Source organism: Eurosta solidaginis, chromosome 4 (genome assembly GCF_040869045.1).
Source record: "Eurosta solidaginis isolate ZX-2024a chromosome 4, ASM4086904v1, whole genome shotgun sequence".
NCBI lineage: Eukaryota > Metazoa > Arthropoda > Insecta > Diptera > Tephritidae > Eurosta > Eurosta solidaginis.
In genome coordinates this window covers 161,984,146-162,007,724 of record NC_090322.1, presented here as the reverse complement: position 1 = coordinate 162,007,724, position 23,579 = coordinate 161,984,146, and the positions used below count along the sequence as shown (strand labels likewise).

The 23,579-nt window shown below is 39.2% G+C and overlaps 2 protein-coding genes, 1 long non-coding RNA gene and 1 pseudogene across 4 annotated transcripts in view; 3 read left to right on the top strand and 1 right to left on the bottom strand.

The window, feature by feature from the left end:
• Positions 1-23,579, bottom strand: part of LOC137250559 (uncharacterized) — a 552,581-nt gene that overhangs the window by 367,809 nt on the left and 161,193 nt on the right. The window lies entirely within an intron of this gene.
• Positions 4,030-4,857, top strand: LOC137248286 (PE-PGRS family protein PE_PGRS5-like). 2 transcript variants are annotated; one of them, XM_067779159.1, is made up of 3 exons: positions 4,030-4,128; positions 4,191-4,376; positions 4,449-4,857. In XM_067779159.1, the coding sequence occupies exons 1-3, from the start codon at positions 4,074-4,076 to the stop codon at positions 4,781-4,783; spliced, it is 576 nt and encodes a 191-aa protein (XP_067635260.1). In that variant the 5' UTR covers positions 4,030-4,073; the 3' UTR covers positions 4,784-4,857. The 2 variants fall into 2 exon arrangements, with proteins under 2 accessions (XP_067635260.1, XP_067635259.1); XM_067779158.1 differs by having other exon boundaries at positions 4,191-4,857.
• LOC137247740 (jerky protein homolog-like) lies at positions 13,484-14,214 on the top strand (annotated as a pseudogene).
• Positions 14,233-14,701, top strand: LOC137248285 (uncharacterized). Its single transcript, XM_067779157.1, has 2 exons — positions 14,233-14,296; positions 14,363-14,701. Exons 1-2 carry the CDS (start codon positions 14,237-14,239, stop codon positions 14,654-14,656), a joined length of 354 nt encoding a protein of 117 aa, XP_067635258.1. The 5' UTR covers positions 14,233-14,236; the 3' UTR covers positions 14,657-14,701.

The following is a 23,579-nucleotide window of genomic DNA, read 5'->3' as shown; positions in this document are numbered from 1 at the left end:
ACCTCTAACACAGGACTTTTGACATACGTATTCTGCTGCTTGTAATTGAGTTCACTTCAACAATAGTCAACCCATCAAGCTTAAACGTCTCTGTACCTCATTAATATATCTCAGTTGGATATTTCATAAATTTATTTTTTATGTACGTGTGTTTGTGATTGAACCCTCCTAACCCATTGAATCGATTTTGATGGAGAATAGTGTGTGTGTTCAAGAGGAGTTGGGTAGGGTTTAGATTTAATATTTGGTGTGGGACGTGGATCTGGGACCCATCCATTCTAAAAAAAACGTAATATATAATGCAGATCGCTTGAATTTCAGTATAGGGGAACCTCTTTGACCAAGATAATATATGAGAGACTTTTTATTCTGGAAATTGGACCAGGGGCCGACCTCTTCTAAAAACATTTAATTTTTGGCACAAATTGCTTGAAATTTGGTATAGGGGTACCCCTCCTTGACTAGCTTATTATTTGTGAAACCTTTCTTTCCGGGAATTGGACCAGTTGTCGCCCTGTTCGAAAACATCTTAATTATCGTGCGATTCCTTTGAAATTGATTATTTGGGAAGGTTAATCCTATATATTACTAGCTTACCCGGCAGACTCTCTTCTGCCCAAGAATTGTTTTGCCTACACTTAAAAATAGAGCCTTGCCTTTTTTCCATTCCCTTTTACCTTATCCTCCATTTTTCTTATTTTACTTAGTCCTTTTATAATTTTTAAACCCATTCCTACTATCGTTCCCAGTCTTGGAATTAAGCAAAATTTTTTCATAATGGCATTCATTCAGAGGGACAAGAACACATCTCCATAAACACTACTATGAGTTTATTATTATTGTGACGATTATTAGCAACACTAAGGGAAACTATCATATCTAAGTCGATGCTAAGCAGTGACTTGCACATCAATAAATCAATCATTATGTGTACACAGATGTACTTACACGCAGCGGAGAAGAGACGCACAAACACATGCAGATTTCTTATCTGAAATGCTCCCAAAATTATGCCGTTATAATTGTGGAAGTGTCGCTCACAAACCCACGCGCATATGAGAGATATACACGTGCATCTGTAGTTATAATTACATAGCAGTAACTAAGTAAATTCTGGAAAAGCCTAGAACTATGCAATGCGAAAACCAGACAGTATAAAAGGCGGCAACAGTAGAGGCGCGACAATCAGTTTCATTTAAGCAAGCTATTGGTTGTGAAGTATCAGTGTTATTGTGAAGTACTTTAATAAAGGCAATTTTGCATTACTAAATATTGGAGTTATTTATTCAACAGTATAGCGATACGAACGTTAGTATATAGTTGCGAATAAGAGTAAATTAATAATAATAATAATAATAATACCCAACGGATTAAACCCTCCAAAGCCCGCCAGACCGGCGCGAGGGGCGCATCCGCATGACGCACGGATTTGTTATTGCCGAGTTGTTGATAGGCGGAGGTTTGTTAAGCGTCGAGATCTAAAACTGCTCAGCTACAGAATAAAAATCATCAGCTGAGTACTATACATAACAGTTAGAAATTACATAGAAATTATACATATATATACTACATTGTTAAATAAGTGAACATTTTTAATTTATTTGATTTTTTTTTTTTTTTTTTTTGTTAAGAGTTAAGATAGGATAAGACAGTTTTCTTTATGGTAAAAAGTGAATCCGTTATATCAAATGAATTAGAATGAGTGTTAAAATCATGACACAAACACCGAAAAGATTCATTTAATTCGAAATTAGTTCTACACTGACTCAAAAGAAGAGGTTTGTAATGTCTTGACACCCGTGATGGGACGTTGAAATTTACTTCGTTCAAAAGAATTGGACTAGAAATCAGTCCATTCAGGAGTTTAGCCATAAATATAACGCCTAGCATTTCTCTACGACTTGCAAGAGTTGGAAGATTGATAAGCTTTAACCGACTAGTATAAGGTGGAAGATTATACGCAGAGTCCCACTGAAAATTCCTTAAAGAGAAAAGTAGAAATTGCTTTTGTATTGATTCAAGTCTATCTGCATGAACTCGATATTGTGGATTCCAGACTATTGATCCGTATTCTAGTATCGGTCTAACTAAGGTGATGAAAAGGGCTTTAGTTACATAAGGGTCACTAAATTCGTTACATCATTATTATTATTATTATTATTATTATTACCAGGCCTGGAAGCCTGCGACCTTTGTGCAGATTTTCAGTATAATTTTGTATCTGGAGTCATTTCTTGTATCTAAGTACCTCTTCAGGCTTTTTACTCCATATCACATAGGTATTAATAGCCACGCCAACTAGATGGGAGAGTATATGCCTAGCCAGACGACGCATTCGCAGAGAATGTTAACCGGCGTTTCATCCTCCAACTCACATAAACAACAAATTTGGGTATCGAATAGATTTAACTTACTTAGGTGATATCGTAAACGACAGTGTCCCGTATAGTACCCAGTAAGAGTTCTTAGGTGCTCCCTGCTTAGATTAATGAGTTTGACTGATACTTTCGCTGCCGGAAGTATAAATACTTTGGCCTGTCTTTGCTCTGGGCAATCAATCCAGTGACGTCTGAATTGTTTAGTCTCCCAGTTACTTATAGTTTCCCTGGTGTGTGCTTTTGTAAGTCCACAAACGGGCTCTGGACCATAGAATGCTGCTATAGCACCTGCTCTGCTAGGTAATCTGCATGTTCATTGCCTTCATGTCCCTGAGGTTCATCCTAACAAAACCTTGTTTTTGGCTCCCAGTTCATTAAGGATTTCAGTGCAGTCATCCACTAGCTGAGATGTAACTGTGTAGGATTGCAAGGCACGTAGAGTCGCTCGGCTGTACGACATAATGTGAAATGCTCTTCGATGTTGAGCCTATTCGCAGACATTTTCTACCGCAGACTTCTATTTCATGGATTTCTGCCTGAAATATGGTGGGGTAGCATCCGATTGCTATCGATTTCTTGAAGTTCGGTCCATACATACCAGCTCCCGTTCTTTCGTCATCGAATTTCGAACCATCCGTGAAGCAGACCTCTGAGTCATGGTCGTTATAGGGATTCCCTGTTTTCCAGTAGGTCCTGTCCACAACGGACAATTCCGTGAGATTCTGAGCTTATAGGACATTGCGTCACGCAGTTGTGATGTGAGATTTCCTATGACCTTTCTTATTATTTTCATATGCTCTATCATGTTTCCTGGCTTCAACTACTACGATGAGATACGGTACCTACTAACTCAGCCGGTTGACCAAGAAAAACATAAATATGCCATAAGCCTAATACACTCTGAGTCAGTAAATATCTTTGCTAGGTAGCGCCCAGGGAATGCTTTTATCAACATATGTTGAAAAAATAATTTAAAAAAAATTTTAAGTTAAACGGTTTTATTGAAAACAATACTTACATGAAATAATAATAATACGAAAAACTAGAAAATAATTAGGCAGGTCCTAGGTACTAGACATCACACTCCTTATCAATCTAGGGCGTTGATCAGACAATTAAATAAAAGCGTTGGGCGCGTGAGAGGGCATCTGGTCCGATTCTGGTGTATATAAAGAATAGTTTGTGAACAGGTATGATGCTGATGCAGAGACTGGCAATTGGTATTCCGTAGGACGTCGCCATGTTAAAAGTACCAGTTGCTAATTTGGAAAAAGAAAAAATTGTAAGTAGTTGGGATTTGGGGTATCTTCTAGTATACAACTAGTTAGTTTGACTGCAGGGTTGTTACTGGAACGTACTGAATCTATATTCCAAAAGGATCATTACGTCGATACAATTCCCCAAAAAAAACAATGAAAACTGGTCAGCGTTTAATACGATGCCTATTGTGTTATCAAGAACCCTTCCAAATCCCGCGTGAATATATTCCCCCCGAATCACAAAGCATGACCATAAAAATTAATAGAGTTCATGCAAAAAACTTCGTTAAACATTTTTTTAAACTAATATAGTAAGCACTTATATAACATTGTTTTTGTTGTTTTCGGTTATAAATTCAAATTGTAATTCAGACCTCCATCGATGTCTTTAAAAGCAGGGTTTTCTTTTATTACAAATATTATTTAACTTTTAAATATGAGGCTGTTAACATTATTGAATGTAATAACATTTTATTTTGCTTTGAGTTATGGTGAGTATACAGCGAATGATGATAGCATACTGAAGGGAACTAAATTGTTAAAACTTCTCAAGGGAACTCTAACAAAGGAAGTGTAGATGCTTCAAACGAAATCTTAACTGAAGATATGACACTAGAATCTAACAATGGAAACGCAGATGATATTAGTGAAACTTTTGGAGAGACCAAAAGCGTTGCCAAGGTTGGTGCTAAATTTCAAGGTGACATTGGAGGCGGAGCTGAAATCAGCAGTCCACTAGGTGATGCAGGAATTAAAGGCGGTCTTAGTGGCATTGCTACGGGTAAAGCTGGTGCTAATGGATCTTCTGCAGGTGGTGCAGCCAATGCGGAATTCGGCGCTGCACTGGTTGGTAACATTGGAGGCGATAACGGAATCACTTGTGGTATTCAAGGCAATATTCAAAGCTCAGGGGATATAGGCATTAAAGAAACTGGGGGCAACGCTGATATCGATGTGAAACTGAACGGTGGCTTAGGCTGCAGTATTGGTGGACACAATATTGCTATTGAAGGCAATTCAAATATTGGTGGTTTAGTAGGAGTTGGTCTTGAAGGTGCTGCAAACACGTTGGGAAAAGTGAGGCATGACGTACAAAGCAAATTGAAAAGCCCAATAGGCCTTGCTAATGCAATACAATCGCAGTGAAGAAACAAAATGTGGGTTACTAAAATATATATATATTTTCATTTTAATAAATTTTAAATAAATAGCGGCGTCATTTATTCTTTAACATCAAGTTTTGTACTCTGATATCCGTAGCACACACATACAAGCAATAAAAGATAATGGTCGGAATAAGAGAGCAGAAAAATGAGAGAGTTTGAGGAAAGTAAAGGTGGGGATACAAGTGAAGAAAATGGGAAGGCAGGATAGAAGGGAGAGGAAGAAGGAGAAGAAATCTAATGAAAAAGTAGCAGGAGAGTTGAGAAACGAGTTACATTATCGTGAAGTCGTCGGATAAGGTTATGCTGTATGAATACATTGAACCTCCTAGGTTATCTCAATCCCACACCCTAGTTCAATGAGCAACATGAGATCGCCAGAGCCACGTTAACTAAGAAAACAGGCTTCGACACGGTGAGGTGAAAACTGGGTTGGAGAAACTATACAATGCAGTGGAAACCCCTTAAAATGATTGCCCTACACAACCCCTAATATGATCTGGATATTTTAGTTGCCTCTAACAAAAGGCATATTTGCCGCGAGTACATTGTTAGACCCTTAACCCGACCTCTGAATTTCGATCACTGTTGTAAGAAGGTATAAGAAAATCTCAGAGATACTACACTCAGAAAAAAATTCGTATCTTTGTTTACCAATGAATAAAAGGTCGCAAGTTAGACCATGCCTAAGCCAAGAGGGCTGGCTCTGCAAAAAAACCTTGCACTAAATATCTGGGAGTTATTCTAGATAGTAAGTTGTCGTGGAAGCTCAACGGCTCTTTATGTATGATACGTTATGCTGGGGGGTCTATTTTGCCATTTTCAAGAAAAATGTGGGTACCTACATTCTAACTGTAATTGACATTGAAGTTCGTAAATAACTTAACTATGGCGATGTCTTCAACCGCTAAGGATTTATGGCTTAGAAGGCTTCTAAGATTCCTTCTTCTAAATTTAGGCCAACTGTGGTTTATGAGGGCCCGTGGTAGGTATATCTGTCGTAAAAGGTGACTTAAAATGATTTTCAATGAAACCGAGCAACAAGATTCAAATGACAACTTTTTCTCTAATGACGACCACGGCGAAAATGTAAGGGATTATGATCTTAAAGTCGGGAATATGAAAAAGTCAGACATGACAATATCCCGGCCACAAAATCACAAGGCGCCAGGTAAAGGTGGAATACTTCAATGTAATATATTGTCGGATGAGCGCATTCCGTCGGATTGAAACTTAAGTGTGCTCAATCCTCAAACAAAGCGATCCCACACACCGCTCAATTACCGAATACAGTTAATAGATTTGTCACTCACCATCTTTTTGTCGACCTCAGCCTTTGATAGCCCGAAGAGAAGCTGCTTGTTTGCTGCTGTGTCTGAATTTAAGTTCCCTGCAAATTAAAAAAGGCTCTGCCAAATGACACAAGAATTGGAAAGACATCTCCAAGCCATTCGAAACCCACCGAGACTTCGTACAACGCGACATCTTTTGGTGCGACTTCCTTCACATAATTTTAAAGAAGATAATTTTAGCTATGAATTCTGCCTTCTCTGGATAAAGAGCAAAAAAGTGGGTTTTGAGGACAAGACGAAGTATTTTCTGTTATCTAAGAAAGAATCGGCACATACGCGTCTTGTCAGCCACGTCATGGATACACATGCGAGTCTGTAAAGGATTTCGTCTATTTGGAAACCAGCAAAAATAGCAAGAACACTGTCTGCTTAGAAATCAAACAGAGGATAAACCTAGCTAATAAGCGCTTCTTTGGACTGAAGGGGCTATAGAAAAGTAAAGGCCTCCTCGACGAAAAAAAATCACGCTCTACAAGTCGTTCATCATACCTGTCCTAGAATATGGCTCGGAATCATGGACGGTGTCGAGAGGATATGAGATGGCTCTTGGAGTATTTAAGAGAAAAGTTATCAGGGAAGATTTTTGGTACTGTCCATGCTACCGATGGCGAGTATCGAAGGAGGTATAATGATGAGCGGTAGAAGCCTTACGCAGATATGAGGACATTGAAGTGAATAAAAACTCAAAGGTTTCGTTAGGTAGATCATGTTATGCGAATATGCGTAGACGCTTCCGCCAGGAAATTATATCAGTCGACATCGTAATTTGGCAGCAGAGGAGAGACCTTGGAGAGGTAAGTGATGATAGACTTGACTTCCCTTCATGCTCCTAAATGGCGTCAGTTATCGAGAAACAGGAATATTATATAGAGCTGCGACAATTTATTTTGGTATCGAAGGGAAAAAGTATCGATATGGTTAATTATCGTATCGGAAATTCGCGTCTCTACACACATACTCCTACAAAAAAATTGCGTTTATATTCGAAGCTATGCCGGAGTTGCACGCCTTTCAACTAGAAAGAAGTACTAATGACTCGCCAGTGGTATTATTTAAACTTTTTTCTGTACATCTTTATCGATATGTACACTTCTCGCTTATCGACATTGCTCTTCTTCTGCGAAAAGTAATTTCACAATATCAGGAATATTTTAGGAAAAGATCAAAATATAACAACCGAACCTTCATTAATCATACATATTACATAATATATATTTATCTATTCAATTTATATCACTAGTTCCTTCTACAGCTCCACCTCCAGGTATAAATCCTGCCTCGTCTGAGCCACCAAACTTACTTTCATCTTTGTAGTTGGATCCATAACTAAATCCATTCATACCTTTAAGGTCAGTAACGAGATCCGGAACACATTGAATACGAATTCCTTTCACCTGAGAACAACGTAAGACGGTTATGGGTGATTTATGACCTTCAGATACATCACGAGACATCCCATTAGATACGCTACCAATAACGCCGCCAATAGCAGACCAACTTTCATCTTCATTTACAGTAGTGCATGAAATACCACAGGATTGGCCATCTACAATCTTAGTGCACTTCGTCCAGCCGGCAGATGATTCATCACCACCCGTGCCTGAAACGTCATTGCTAACTTTAGCAGCTATGACATCAGTTTTACCTTCAAAAATACTTCCAACTACCTCCCTTAATCCACCATATGATCTAGCAGCACCACCTTTTACTGCCCAGTTACCTGCAGCTCCAAGGCCGCCGCCGAGTTCTGCACTGCCACCAAAGCCACCGGCAAAATTTCACCGAATTTGCCACCTCCTGAGCCACTACCCGAACCTCCTGCTGATCCACCATCTTGACCCCCCAAAACTTCCTTTTGCTCCACCACCACCTGAGACACCGGCGGACACGAAATTGGTGCATGCCCTTCAGTTTTAATGCAATGTTCGACATGGCCTACTTTTCAAAAACGCTTTTTTGTTCACACAACAGTTCTTTTAAAGCAGTTTTTTGACCTTTCTTGAGATGTTTAGCTTCTTCATTGCGCAATTTTGTATCAAGTGAGTTCAATTCAATCGAGCAGCCTACTCTCCCTTCAGCTCTGTTGCTCTTTTTCTTCGGCGGAAACATAATGTCATTTTCCGGCGTTTCAAAACCGATTGGTTAACTATCTTTAAAAATTTCGTTGATGACTCGAGGTGCATACTCATTTCCACCCTCGCTTTTCGAGATTTCACTATTGGATTTTTCAAACCAGGACATAAACGTAGAAACATCATTATTTTGTTCGTCATGTTGTCGTACATTTGTGGCTATAAGTGTTAGATGATTTTTTGTTTTTGTTGGTTGCATTTTAAACTCAAAGATCGTGTCAGGACAATCTGCGAAATGCCACGTGCGCTGGGCTAGATCTATAACAACTTTACCTTGTTCCAAAAAATCAATACCTAGCAACGTACGGTTATTCCTAGCAGTTGAAAGGCATATGAAACGAATGCGCTTATAACGTTTTCCAATAATAATATCGACGATGGCTGAATACACTTTTTCCCTGCGGGGAATTCCATCAGCTAATACGATCTCTGCAAATACTTCTTGGAACTCAACGCCTTTTTGCTTGAGCTGTTTGAAGAGTTTCCAACTAACAACGCTCGTGCGAGCAGCTGTGTCTAAATATGCTTCACCGTTTAACCCATTTACATTTATATCTATGGTGGGTATATCTCTACCGACAATAGTGGTTTGCATAGAGTTAAAATCGAGTTTGTTGGGCTGTTCGAGGGGTTTCTTTTGTTACCTTTACCGCATTTTTCTTTTCCGCTTCTATCTTTTTGTAGCAATTCTCTGCAGAATGATTTTTCTTCCTACAATAATTACAGCGAGCGGCGGGCTTTTCAGAAACAGTGCTAGGAATTTGCTACCTCCTGAGCCACTACCAGAACCTCCTGCTGATCCACCAGCTTGACCACCAAAACTTCCTTTTGCTCCACCACCACCTGATACACCGGCACCGTCTTCTTCTACACCTCCAAAGTTACTGTCATCAAAGCCACCGCCAAAACCACCAGCGAATTCGCCACGTCCTGAGCCACTGACTGAATTTCTTGTTGAACCGCTAGCTTGACCGCCATAATTTCCAATCGCTCGATCACCACCTGATTCGCCAGCACCTCCTTTTCCTGCAACTTCAAATTCACCACCCAGTCCACAATTAAATCCAGCACTGTCACTTAATCTACCGCCAAAACCTCCACCGATTTCGCCAGCTCCTGAGCTACTAGCCAAACCTCCTGCTGATACACCAGCTTGACCCCCAAAAATTCCTTTTGCTCCACCACAACCTGACCCACTGGCACCGCCTCTTCCTGCACTTCCGAAGTTACTACCAAATCCAGCACAGCCACCAAATCCACCGTCAAAACCACCTCCGATCTCGCCGCCTGCTGCTCCTTTCGCAGCTCTACCAGCTGTTCCTCCCAAACGTCCATTAACTCGGCTACCACCTGATCCAGAAGCACCGCCTTTTACTGACCAATTGGATTTGCCTTCAAGGCTGCCACCATGCCCACCACTGAATTCAGCATTGCTATCGATGTCACCGCTAAAAGCACCACCGATTTCGCCACTTCCAGAGCCACTTTCTGAGCCTCCTGCTGATCCACCAGCTTTGCTCACACCGCAACCAAATCCACCAGCACCGCCTTTTACGGAAACTCTAAAACTACTACCAAATTGAGCACTGCTACCAAATCCACCGCCTAAACCACCACCTATTTCGCCACCTCCTGAGCCACTCGCTGAACCTCTTGTTGATCCACCAGCTTGACCCGGGAAATTTCCTTTTGCGCCACCACCACTAGAACCACCAGCAACGCCTTTTCCTGCACCTCCAAGTTTACCACCAAAGCCACCGCCAGAACCACCACTGATTTCGCCACCGCCTGAGCCACTCGCTGAACCACCTGCTGATGCCCCAGCTTGACCCCCAAAACTGCCATTAGCTTGACCACCACCTGATCCACCAGCGCCCCCTTTTCCTGCACCTCCAAATATACCACCAAGTCCACCACCAAATCCAGTACTGCCACCAAAGCTACCGCCGAAACCACCACCGATCTTTCCGCCTCCTGAGCTACTTACTTCACCTGCCGCTGCTCCACCGGCTTGTTTTCCAAAATTTCCCTTAGCTCTACCACCACCTGAACCGCCAACACCGCCATTAGCGGAACCTCCGGTATTCCCTTCTAGTCCTTCACTGAATTCGGAACTACCTCGAAGGCCACCACCTATTTCACCACTACCTGAGCCATTTACTTCACCACCTACAGCTCCTCCAGCTTGTCCACTGATGTGGCCTCCAAAGTTTCCATTAAATTGGCCGCCACCAGCACCACCTTTTACTCCTCCGCTACGTCCATTTCCGAAACTACCGCCAAGCTCGCCTCTAAATCGAGCACTACCAGTTAGTAAACCAACCCCTACTCGCTTTGCCACTAGTCCCGTGGCGCCGCTCAAGGCCAAATAAGCCGTTATGAAACCAAACGCCAATAACAATCGCATAGTTTTAACTTTAGTGCTTTAAATTTTAATAGAAATAGTCGCTTTTATAGAGATCGTTTAAGTCATTAACTAAAATCAAATTAAAACATCAAAATAACAATTTTTTAGTAGCATATTGAGTTTTTATCCATTTCAAATTTATTTTTGCACGATCTTTGTGACTGAGATAAAAATTGTATGAGAAAGTTTAACATATACATTCCTGAGAGTTTTCTTATTTTTTGTTCGAATCAAAGGGAGCGTTGCAGGACCTCTTTAAGCGCGCCGTTATTTTTAAAGACTGTTACGAATTAAGTCAGTCGAGGTCCAACTTAAATATAGGGATACAATTCAAATCCATATTTCTCTAGAGTATTGAAACCTAAAACATGGACCCAGGTATTTAAACGGTTTTTTAACTTGCCTCTGTGTCAGCAGGCCAGCCGGCCGTTGTGACCGAATTTTGTAATTAAAATTTAAGTAATTTCCCGATAAGCTACATGCTTGAAACTTGGAATATAGTTCAAAACCCGATGACAATGCAATAATAAGAAAAAACAAGTAAGCAAGTCTAAGTTCGGGCGAAACCGAACATTACATACCCAGCTGTATACTTGAAATGCTGTTATTGTTTGTTTTGTCTGCTTAATAGTGTTACAAGGCTGCGCAATGAGACATAATGGTCCTATTCTGAACTAATTTTCCTTCGAGTTATGGTTCCCGAAACATAGAAAATTGCTTAATCATAAAAGGGTTGGTGCCTCGCCCATTTTTTACCTTTAAATAAAGTCGCCTTCATGTTTGTCCCCTCATTTCCATACGAATTTTTGACCCATAGAAAAGCCTTTTTCGGTAACTTCCCGTTGAGCTAGACACTTGATACTTAGAAAATAGTTCAGATCTAAGAGACATTACAATGAAAGTGAAAAAAAATCCGCTAGGTGGCGTACGGATCGAGATATACAGAAAATTAATTTTAAAATGGAAATTTAGCGATCGCCTTTTAACTAACTTCTCGGTGATCCAAAGACTTGAAACATAGTACATAGTTTGCGAGTCGATGGCACTACAATTCGTAGAAAACAAAATGCCGCCAGGTGGCAGACGAATCGAGATAAACGAAAATCGCTGAAAATCCCTAAAAAAACGCAGGGAATCTTGCAATCGATTTTTGAGTAACTTCCCGGTGAGCTGGATATATGAAACTTGAGCCGTAAGTCAGAACCCGGTGTAATGCAATATTTTATCAAAAAAATTCCGCTAGGTGGCGCATGGATCGAGATATTAGGAAAATTGGTTTTAATTTGGGAATCTTTCATTCCATTTTTAACTAACTTCCCGGTTACCTAGAGACTTGTAACTTAGGACATAGTCCGAGACCCGGTGACAATACAATATACAGAAAACAAAATTCCGCTAGGTCGCGCGTCACAAAATTCTTTTCCAAGAGCTATAGTTTTAAAAAATTTTTTAGTCAAAATTCAATAAGACTATGTCTGTATTAAAGGAAAAAGTGCCTCCTATTTTTTGGTCCATTTATATAAAGGTAGTCCTTAAAATATTTTTATCATCTTTTTATTTCAATTTAAAGTTCTTCCTATTTATTGTTATAAATCCACTTGGGAAATGAAATAATATTGATATAAAGCTCTTTTTTTGCAAAGATATAGCTTAATTTATTCGTCCACGACCCTTTTAAAAATCTTCTATATAAAAGTGGGCGTGGTCCTTAACCGATTTCGTTAATTTTTCTTCAAAGTAAAGGCAACCTCTCTGCCGAATTTTGTTACGATAGGTTTAACGATTTTTTGATTTATGATTAATAATATTTGTAAAATTGATTTTATCAAGAGCCTCAATATCAGTCCACACGTCAAATTTAAACATTCTAGGTGTATTATTTACTAAATAATCAGGTTTTTTGTGTTTTCCAAAATGTTATACAGTGCACTCGCGATAATATTGAGACCCTATTATATGAACACCCCAAAATATGAAAACTTTTTCACTTCCATTGAGTACTCTAAAATATGAACATTATTGATTTTCAAATTTCTATCGAATTTCAAGAGCCTCATAAATTGGGGACTCGCCTAGTTATTTATATTTAAAATGTACATAACCGTCGCTGAGAAATGCTCGCGTTCACTCGTATACACATGCTTACATGCTATGCTTTTTCTAACGTTCAGTCGTCAGTACAAATTTTCAAAGTCGTTAGTTGATCATTTCATGCGCGCATGATTGGTACTTCATTTTCTTGCAAAAAATTCTAATATTGATCAGTTTAAAAATGCACACATAAAATCACAAGTTTTTGACCTTAAGAGAAAAATCAGATATTCTAGAATATTTACGAAAGGGTGAGTGTTACTAATTTAGCTCGTAAATATGAAGTGACAAAGTCTACAATATGCGGAATTAATAAAAATAAAAATGCTATCTTAAATGAGTCAACAATACCTTTATCGGTCCTGGAAAGAGGAAAACTTTACGTCATTCAGAGTATCCAAAGATGGAAAAATCTCTGTATCGATGGTTTTTGAATATGAGAGACAAAAAGCTCCCGGTTAGCGGGCTTATGTTAAAAGAAAAAGCAAAGGATCTTCATTTTAAAATTAAGGAAAATTGCTTTGAATTCAATGCCAGTGATGGATGGCTTCAAAATTTTAAAAAGAGATATGGCGTTCGTTTGATCCAAGTTTCTGGAGAAAAACTATCTTCACAACCCCAGTTAGTTGACCCATTCAAAAAAGCGTTAAAGGCGAAAATGGAGGAGCTTGGATTAAATCGTGAGCAACTATACAACGCGGATGAGTCCGGTTTATACTGGAAACTTTTGCCACAAAATACGTATGTGTCATCCTTAGAAAAAACTGCTCCAGTTGCAAAGATGGAAAAGCAAAGCGTAACTTTCTTGTGCTGTTCAAATGTGCCAGGATCTTATCAACTCAAGCTTCTTGTATTCGGAAAGGCTAAAACCCCCGTTGTTTTAAAGGTTTCGACTGCCCAGTGTATTATCGACATTCTAAATCCGCTTGGTTGACTGCGGCTATTTTTAAAAATTGGTTCCACCGTTCATTCATACCTGAGGTAAACTTTCATATGTAATTATATCTCAGAAGCTTAAAACTCATAAAATTTGTTTAGGTTACAAAGTTTTTGATGGAAGAGGGATTACCAGTAAAAGCTATCATTCTAATTGATAATGCTCCATCGCATCCACCCGAGTATGAACTAAAAAGTGAAAACGGCTGCATATTAGCAATGTTTATGCCACCAAATGTCACCCCTCTTATACAACCTATGGATCAAAACGCAATCAGGATTACGAAACTTTACTATAGAAACAGTCTTTTGGCTTCTGTTGCTGAAAAGGGGTTTAATTTGCTTGAGGCTCTAAAGCAAATTACACTTAAGGACGCGATTGTTACTTTAAACTCTGCATGGAGTACGGTAGATGCTGTTGTGCTATCCAAATGTTGGAGCAATGTTTTGAGTATGGTAGAAAATAAAGAGGATCCTGAAGATGACATTCCTTTGAGTGTTCTTCGAACAACTTAAATATGAATGTAAGAGATTTGGAGGAAGGTGCTGCCAATCTTTTGTCATACTTGAGACCTGAGGTTTGTGTTTTAGAACCGTTAGTCAAAGAAGTTTTATTTTTTTATTTTTATTAAATTTCACTTTAGGTTGAATTCACTGCTTTCAACGTTAGAGAATGGAACGATGATGCTATTGAATGTAATGACAATGAAATAGAGGAAATTTCCGACGATGATGGTGACTGTTCTGTGGAGGCAGAAAAGACGATTACATCAAAGGAAGCTACTGACATGTTTAATAAGACTTTGCAATGGGCTAAAATTGAAATGGTTGATAAATCGGATTTAAATGTGTTGAAGAAGCTCAGGGAAAAGGCAGTTTTTAAGATGCTTGAAAAAAAGAAACAACAAAAGAGGATTACTGATTTTTTTTCGACATGAATTTTTCCAAAAATTTAACTGAATATGAAATTATGCATAACTAACTTTTTGACTGTAACTGATTTTTTATTTGTGTAATGTGAAAAAATGAATAAGTAACGTTATTTTGCGGTTTTAAATAAAAAATATATGTCTTAAAACTAATTAAATATAATATTGTAACGAATTTACTTGCAAATCCTCTTATTTGCAATCCTCTGCTAAGTTCGAATCACTAAACTGTTGAATAACTAACTCCAATATTGAATAATGGAAAAAATGGCCTTTATTAAAGTACTTCACAATACACTTATACTTTGCTACTCGCTGGCTTAATAACCAAACTGATTGGTAACTCAAATGAAACTCTACTATTGGCCGCCAGATCGCGTGCTTAATCAAACTGATTGATAGCTCAACTCAAACTGAATTACTTCTTACTCGCCTGCCCCGCTTTTATAGTTTACGCTGCATACTTCTAGGCTCTTCCATTTCCAGAACTTACCAACTATATTCGTGTGTGTATAGTTCTCATATAGTTTCTACTTGTTTACAATTGTCTACTTTTTAGCGCTTCTCAGATGTACATATGTGAGTTTGTAGTTTACAGTCTCCCACACACACATAAGCGTATAAGTAAATTCATCTGTGTGTGACATCTCATCTCTCGCTGCCTTGTATGTAAATGTTGCTCGTCGGAATGTGTACATATGTGTAGACGCAATTATTGATTCGTTTATGTAGATACATAATGATTTGAATTATTGATGTGAATTCACGTCACTGCTTAGCATCGGCCTGGAGATCGCAGCACTCCTCAGTTTTGCTAATATTCGTAACAATATATTTCAATTTAGTTGCCTTTCGTAAATATGAACAATCTCGCAAAACTGAACAGGCCTAGTTTTAATTAGTTCATATTATCGCGAGGGCACTGTATATATAAAAAGTGGGCATGGCTATCATCCGATTTCGCTCATTCCAATATTTTCTGGGTCCAGATAAGCTCGCGTACCAAATTTGGTGAAGATTTCTCAATATTTACTCAAGTTATCGTGTTAACGGGCAGATGGACAGACAGACGGACGGGAATGGCTCAATTAAATTTTTTTTTCGGTACTGATGATTTTGATATATTGAAGTCTATATCTATCTCGATTCATTTATACCTGTATAACCAACCGTTATGCAATCAAAGTTATAATACCCTGTGTAAAAGTACAGCTGGGTATAAAAATTCCGATAGGTGGCGCATGGATCGAAATATTTCAAAAAAATTGTGGTCCGATTTGGCTCATATTTGGAACACATAATAGATACATGAATAGTAAGCGACCTATGAAAAAAATGGCAGCTAGGTGGCGAAAGGATCTAGATATTCAAAAAAATCGTATTTGTGGTCCGATTTGGTCCATATTTGAAACAAATATTACATACAGTCCGGTAGAAGTGACATCAAAATACTTTGGAGTTCGAGGAGGGACAAGCATACGTTCCTCCGCGTCGAATAAAAGAAAGGAGTATGCATTGAGGACTTGGATTGCAACAAATTGTCAGGAAAGAGTCCTTGTAATAATGAGTCACTAAGTGAACTAAATAGAATGATAAATAATAGGCTAAAGACTAAAAACTTAAAAAAAAAAAAATAATGAAAAAAAAAATTTTAAGTTAAACGGTTTTATTGAACACAATTCTTACATTAAATAATAATAATACTAACAGCTAAAAAATAATTAGGTAGGTCCTGGGTACTAGTCATCACACTCCTTATCATTTGTTTGTTTTTTTTTAGTTTTATGTTGCTTCCATTCATTTATTTGAATGAAAGACTACCTTGGCTCGGCTTACTTAGAAGCTAAAACCCCATAATTAATTCTTCTTTTGTGAAACCTTTCAGAAGTTTGATGTCTTTAGATTGCTGTACAGTTGCTCCACCAACACACAGGTAATACACTAAGGCCAGAACCTTGTGCGTAGGTTTCTGGGTAATTGAGTCTACTATATATTTAGATACATTCCGATTTAATGGTTTACTCCAAGTACGATAAATTTTTCAGTTTTCAAATGTTTCCAATTAAATTTTTTGTCGTTTCGATTCCCGCACTATCCGCCATTTTATTCTCAACCACATGATAACGTCCTTTTATAGCACGCGGTTGAGTTGTGGGGAAAAACTAACTTGGCGTGACGACGTTACAAAACGAAGTGTTGACACTCCTTATCAATCTAGGGAGTTGATCAGACAATTGTTGGGCGAGTGAAATTTCTAAAAATGTGAGGCGTAATATTCTTTTCAATAAACCCGTTTAACTTAAAATTTTTTAAAATTATTAAATTTTTTTTTCAAATGTATCTGTGCAATGTTGCTGTTGTTGTTGTAGCGATAAGGACACTCCCCGAAGGCTTTTGGGAGTGTTATCGAGTTGATGGTCCTTTGCCGGATGCAGATCCGGTACGTTCCGGTACCAAACCCGACCATCTCGGGAACGATTTGTTATGACCACATGCGACCTTCTAGGCGATACCGGCCTCCCACCCTCTAGATCCATGAGGAGTTCGGGGTCGCCAGAGCCTCGGTTGTTAATAGAACAGGATTCGCCACGGATAGGTGAGGTTGACAATTGGGTATATTCTAACCCTCTGACCCACTGCGGGAGTAGCTGTGCAATATGGGTATCAAATGAAACCTGCTGAAAAGTGCTTAGACGCAAAAGTGAAGTTTTGGCGATACCTCAAGCCGCTTACGAGATGAAGTCCATAATGTGGTTCAGAGGTATTTTCTATCTATGTACATATATAACGTTTAAATTATGTATGTATGTATGTAGATATAGGTCGGGTTGGGTTGCGTTTTAAACGGATTGACAGATCACAACCAAATTTGAAACACACAATAGAAACCTTTCAAAGACGGTCATAGGCTAAAAATAATTTCAATATATAAAAGGGTGTGGCTGCTCCCAAACAGATGGAATTTTCGATACTGCATAGATCTGGAAGTATTCATGCTAGAACAATAAAATTCAGTAAGGAGTTGTGTGAGGACAATCTCTTATACCGCAAAGAAAATGTGGGATGAAAAATAAGTGGGCGTGTACCTCTCATACAAATTCAATATTCCATAATGCATATCTCTGAATGTAGTAATGGTAAAATAATGAAATATGATAAGAAACTATATGGAGTTAAGTCCTAACAGCACCAGTAAAACTCGGGATTGGGACAATGGTTTCGGCACAAACTTAAGTTATTTTAACACCTAATCTTTGACTGCAGAGACTGTTATTCTTTTTTGGAGGTTTAGTTATCTCTTGGGGTTTGTAGTCTTTGGGGTTAAAATTTTTGGATGCGGCGCAGAAAGCTTTGAACAGAACCTTTAATAACTTGAGGAATAATTTTCATCCTATGGGTGGTGCTTTCCTCTAACTTGCTGGAGATTTTCGACAAGTTCTGTAAGATATTCCGAAAAGGACACTCGCCTATTCATGGCGTTACGTACAAAAATTAACTCTCTCTACAAATATAAGCACGCATTTGGGTGAACATAGTTCAGCAAAAGCTTTTGCTAAAGTACTTCTTGAAATCGATAATTGCACGATTCATATTTCCTTTCCACCAAACTTCATTTTTTCCTAGAAATTTTTGCGAACTATGGAAGAAAAGATTTTGCCGCGATCCGGATAAAGGCGAGGTTTTTCAATATAAACTTTGTTGCGACAGCAGGTGCCGTAGCCGACTTGAAAAAAGAAAAGACATGCTATGATTGCCCCCACTACCTCCCCTACGGGTAAGTTGTTAGAATATGGTATGGTTAAACACGTCGCAAAAGGCGGATTTAAGACTGTGGCTCGACCAATCCATGCGAGGTGTAGAACTCGAAAGTAATATAAACAGGGTGTATCTCCTGAGCGACCATACCACGGTCGTTATTAAAATCTTTACCCGCGGGAAGCAGGAAAAGGAGTTGTGTTCTGTAAGTACTGTATCATAAATAATTGTAAACGGATCTCATCTCCTGCCTTGGTGTGGATCCCATAGTGGGCGTATGGAGTTCAATTTCGGGGAGGTTGGCTCTATGGAGCTATGCGGTCTCGTTTTGTGGCGCATATTAGCATGTCTAGCGTCACTATGCTCTTAGTAAATAAACACAATGACAGTAAGCAACGTACATAGAAGACAACGAAGAATATTTCACATACCTAACCAGCAGCTTGAAGCGAAGAGATTATTTCACAGACACATATGTAGTCAACTCATAAGAGCGATGAAGAATGAGAAACAATCACACTTCACGTTATCATCAGCTAATAGCAGCAGCTGTTACTCACACATACACATGGACGTAGCTAGAAGAAAAACATAAACTACAGATATACATGTGTATAGCTAAATAACCAAGTATGAGACACAACTGTTCCAGAAGGCATGTTCGTGAAAAGACTAAATACTGCGCTATGCAAGTTTTAATCAATCAGTTTGATTTAAACATGCTATTAGTGAAGAACGTGATAGTTGTAATTGTGAAGTAATAGTCCCAAAGTAGTCTAAATAAACAACGTTTTGCTATACTAAATATCTGAGTTATTTATACGATAGTTCAGAAATTCGGACGTGCAAAATAGGCACGAATTCACCAAGATTCGTTACAGTATCATCTTCGGAGTAATGCGACCTGTTCATTAGAAATTGCGCAATAAAGTTAGTTCTTGGTGGCTCAGTAGCACAGTTCGGAACAGCCTCTTATGCATACATTTTTGTTTACTTCTTATTATTAAAAATTTATTTATTTACGCTAAAAATAGTTTTGGGGCTCACTGTGGAACTTCCGTGCAACCGGATGCCATTATGCATAAAACGGAAAAGACCTTGTATCTGATCAAGGTAAGATCTTGTGATTGTACGCTTGGTAGCAACGATCGTGCACTGAAGTATTTGCCAGCGAACATGGAGACTTTGTTGGAGCGCTGAGGCCGCAAGTTGATCCGATGTGTCTTTGACATCGTGAGATAAAGCCATACAATGGCAGGTACTCGCGTCAAGCATCTCTCTGGGTAGAAAAACTTGAAGGTCGGCATCAAACACGTAAAGTTTTAAATTAGAAGCATACAAATTAGAAGCAAAGATCGACTTAAACTCTCTCTTTGGTTTATCGCACCTATTATTGTTGTTATGCGTATCGAGTTCAAGGTCATACTGACAAATTTATGTGGTTATTATTGGTGTAATACATTTTTTCTTAATTGAAAGTTTTTTTTTACATAGATCGTGCAAAACTTAATTTACAACTGATAATAAGATTTTTTATTTTTTTTTTCTTGAGTTTCCTACTTATTTTTTAATTAGTTTTTGCTCTATATAAACCTGAATTCCTGAAATCATAATTCAGAACACTCAAGTTAAAACCATGCGATTGATGTTAGTTTTTGGTATCTTTGCGGCTTATTTGGCTATGAGCCATGCCCACCCTTTATTCGCTCGTATGATGAAAAACAAATTGTTGCCACATGCTGCAGCACTTCCTAGCTCTGTTGGTAGCAACAGCGAATTAGCAGTTGAGTTTGCTGGCCGCTTAAAAAAGGCTTCATCGAGTGGTGCTCAAGGAAGTTTTGGTGGTGAATCATCAGGAAGTGGCGGATTCGGTAAGAGCTTTGAAGGAGCTTTAGGTGGTGAATCATCAGGAAGTGGCGGATTCGGTAAGAGCTTTGAAGGGGGATTCGAAAGCAGTTTCGGAGGTGGTGCTAGCAAATCGGTTGAAGGTGGTAAAGTTGAAGAGGCTATTAATAAGCTGGTGGCTTAGTTGGCGTTTAAGCAATAAGCAAAAAAAATTATATAAATATTTGTGTAATAACAATTATACATAACTCATCGATGATTCATGCTTTTAAAAATATATACCAACTTATGTGCTTTGCAGTTTTAATCAGCTTTTCATTGTTATTTCTTGTTTCCAGGCTTCTTACATTCGTATCAAAATTATATGATGTTTTCAGGATTTAAGAATCGAAGTTATCAGTCATATTGGACTTTCGAACTTGCGATGGCTACAACATCCATAGAAAAGATCGCGCGAGGGGTAATGGTGGAAGCTGCGCTGTTATCGGTCATCACACCGTGCAAAACAGCCTACCTTAATTCAATATCACCTGCAAGGATAAAACCTTAGAAATTCAAGGAATAATTATCCTGTCAGATGATGGTAACCTAGAAATGATTAACAACTATATTACTCCTGCCACCTGCTGCCCATGAGGCTATCGCTCTGTTATCAGTGCGCTACTTAATGGTGAAAGCATAGGTCCTAGAAAGAATTCAGTAGGTATTAGTTTCTGGCAACTCTATGGACTCATTTAGTAATACACAAAAAGGAACGTAATCCAAAAAATTATAGGGGGTATGAAAACTTTAAAGCTTGGCAAACCAACCCAGACTGCTGCACTGTATGCTATTATGCGCATTCCACCTGTAGACTGGTGGCGAAGAACATAGCGTTAACAACTGCAACGAGACTCAATGCTTCGGGGAAATTTGAGGACAGACCTACGGCCTTAATAGTTTGGCTTCATCAAATATTGAACGGACGCCTTGTTCCCTACCTTCTTTTCAATAGGTGTCACTACCACAATAGTGGTTGAAAGTAGATGTGAATACGCTCAAACAGCAGACGGGGCGATACATTTGTAAGTAGTGCTATAATTCAAGCAATGCCCAGAAAGAATCGGTATAGGGAGAAATATGCATCTACATTCGGTTCCTAGGCATATGAGAATAAATAGATGGAAATGAAAAAGAAAATGACCATGCTAAACAGGTCATATCGCTCGAAGATTGAGAGTGGAAAAAACAGAAAAGGTTTGGAACCAAGCACGGGCCTGCAAAGTTTCACAGATCATGTGCAGGTCTTACGAGCTAGACTAACATAGTTATCACTAAGCTGGTATTCTGATTGGACCTCATATCGGCAATCGGTTGGTTAATTAGCTGGATACTGTGCTGCCCGGTAGCGGGACCGGGAAAAAGTAGCGTTCTAGGCGCTATATTGATGCACATTTTCCTCAAATTAATTGGTTATCATGCAAGTAAAGGACTGAAGGTCCTTGAACAATAAAAAAATTAAAGGGCCAACTTGCCCTGAAATGAAACACAGAAAAGTTAGATTTACAGTAATTTATTGAAATAGAACAAGCGGGTTAGTAGTCCACGATGCAACTGCCACTTTGATGCGCGCTGCTTCCTTATATAGAATTGTTGCTCTGCTGCCTTGGGGTGCGCAGTATTTAGTACGCTGGCTTCGGCCCTAGCTTCTCACGGTTGACATGCACTGAGGGCATGTGCAAGTATTTCACAATCGTGTGAAACATAATTTGCTGACGCTACTGTCTGGCCCTGCTGCTATGGTTCTTATTGCGTAAACATTAATACGTGGTACTAAACCTGAACTTGGTTTCCCACAGGTGTATATGGTGAAATATCATTGGCCTTGAATTAGGGTGTTGGCTTGCAAAATGGTATGACTGCAATTATGCTGATACAGCGGCACGCGTACAGGTAGGGTGTGGGAATGGAATGTGTTGGGTGCCGCAGCGTGTTAACTCCTCCCCCTTTAAATGTCTGCGTCCCGGAGATTAGATGGCGAAGGGGGTTTCTCGATCCTTGGACTAAGTCGGTTCTCGATTTTTATTTCGGGTAAGTGGATCCTTGCTGTGAGTTTCCTCGAGATAAACCAAATTAGTACCATAAGTAGTAGTAGTCCTGATCCTTCGGATAGCATGAACCAATTCGTCTCATACTTAAGGAGTTTCAATATTTTCAAGTTGTCTATTGCCATTCCATGTACCAGATCGAGGTTTAAAGCCATGTTGTGGTTCGTGACACTAGTTAGGATTGGTGGGAGCACCTGCACTCCTGAGGTTGTAATGCTTGAATATGTCTGGTTGTTGATCACTACCGTCTCATTGTCTACTTGTAGAATATAGGATCCGTTAAGATTAGCAGTGGTTTTACCTGAACTTATGGTGCCAACGAAATTGTTCAGGAAAATTGTATCCTCTATGATTATTTCGATGGTTGATGCGTTGCTTGTTAAGTAAGGGCAACTTGTTTCTCCGCCCTTGAGGAGGCGCGCCAAACAACCGGCCTCCGGTAATAATTCCAAGGATTTCCTTTCGCATGCCATTGCAGAGGATAGGTGCAAGCAATCTCCCTTTATGTCATATGTCTCCCGTTTGCTTGTAAGGATAGTTTTGTAGGCCAATTCTATCCGATGGCCCCTCCGAATATTAGCTCGTGTGATAAGATGGTTGAATCTTTCTTCTGTGACTTTAGGCAGAGATAAAACATAAAGCAATAGCGTGTTGTTAGTGTAGATCGAGGGTTTACTATACTCGATGGCTTCGATGGCATTACTGTATGGAAGGACGTCGATCTCGCCAACAAGCTGATTAACTTCTTCCTTGCTTAAAAGATTACTGTTGACGTTGCCAGCCTTAGCCAATTGGCAGGCGCGTATCAGCTCGTATATATCTTCCTTCAGGATGGTTATTTTACTTTGGACATCTTGTTCGAGCCTTTCCCTGGTTCTCCGCTCAACGACGTCATTTGTTATCGTCACAATGGTGTTTAGCTTCTGCAATAATTCGTTAGTTTTCTTGAAGTTTGCGTTATTTACCTTGTATTGTCTGTTATTATTTTGATTAAGGGAGTTCTCGTTGCTGAGGACCTTATCCCAGTCGGTGGCATCTGGTGCTCCAGCTACCCATTTCCAGGCAGACCCTATCCAATTAATGGATCGCTTCGATCTCGCAAGGTTGTGCCCTCTTAGCTCGTTTAAGTGCATGTGAATTCCATTTAGTTGGAACAGTAGTACCTCCGTTGTTGTTGTTGTTTCATTGAGGTTGATTAATAAACGCTCCAGTTGAGCCGTTGCCAAGTCATAGCGCTCCAGATC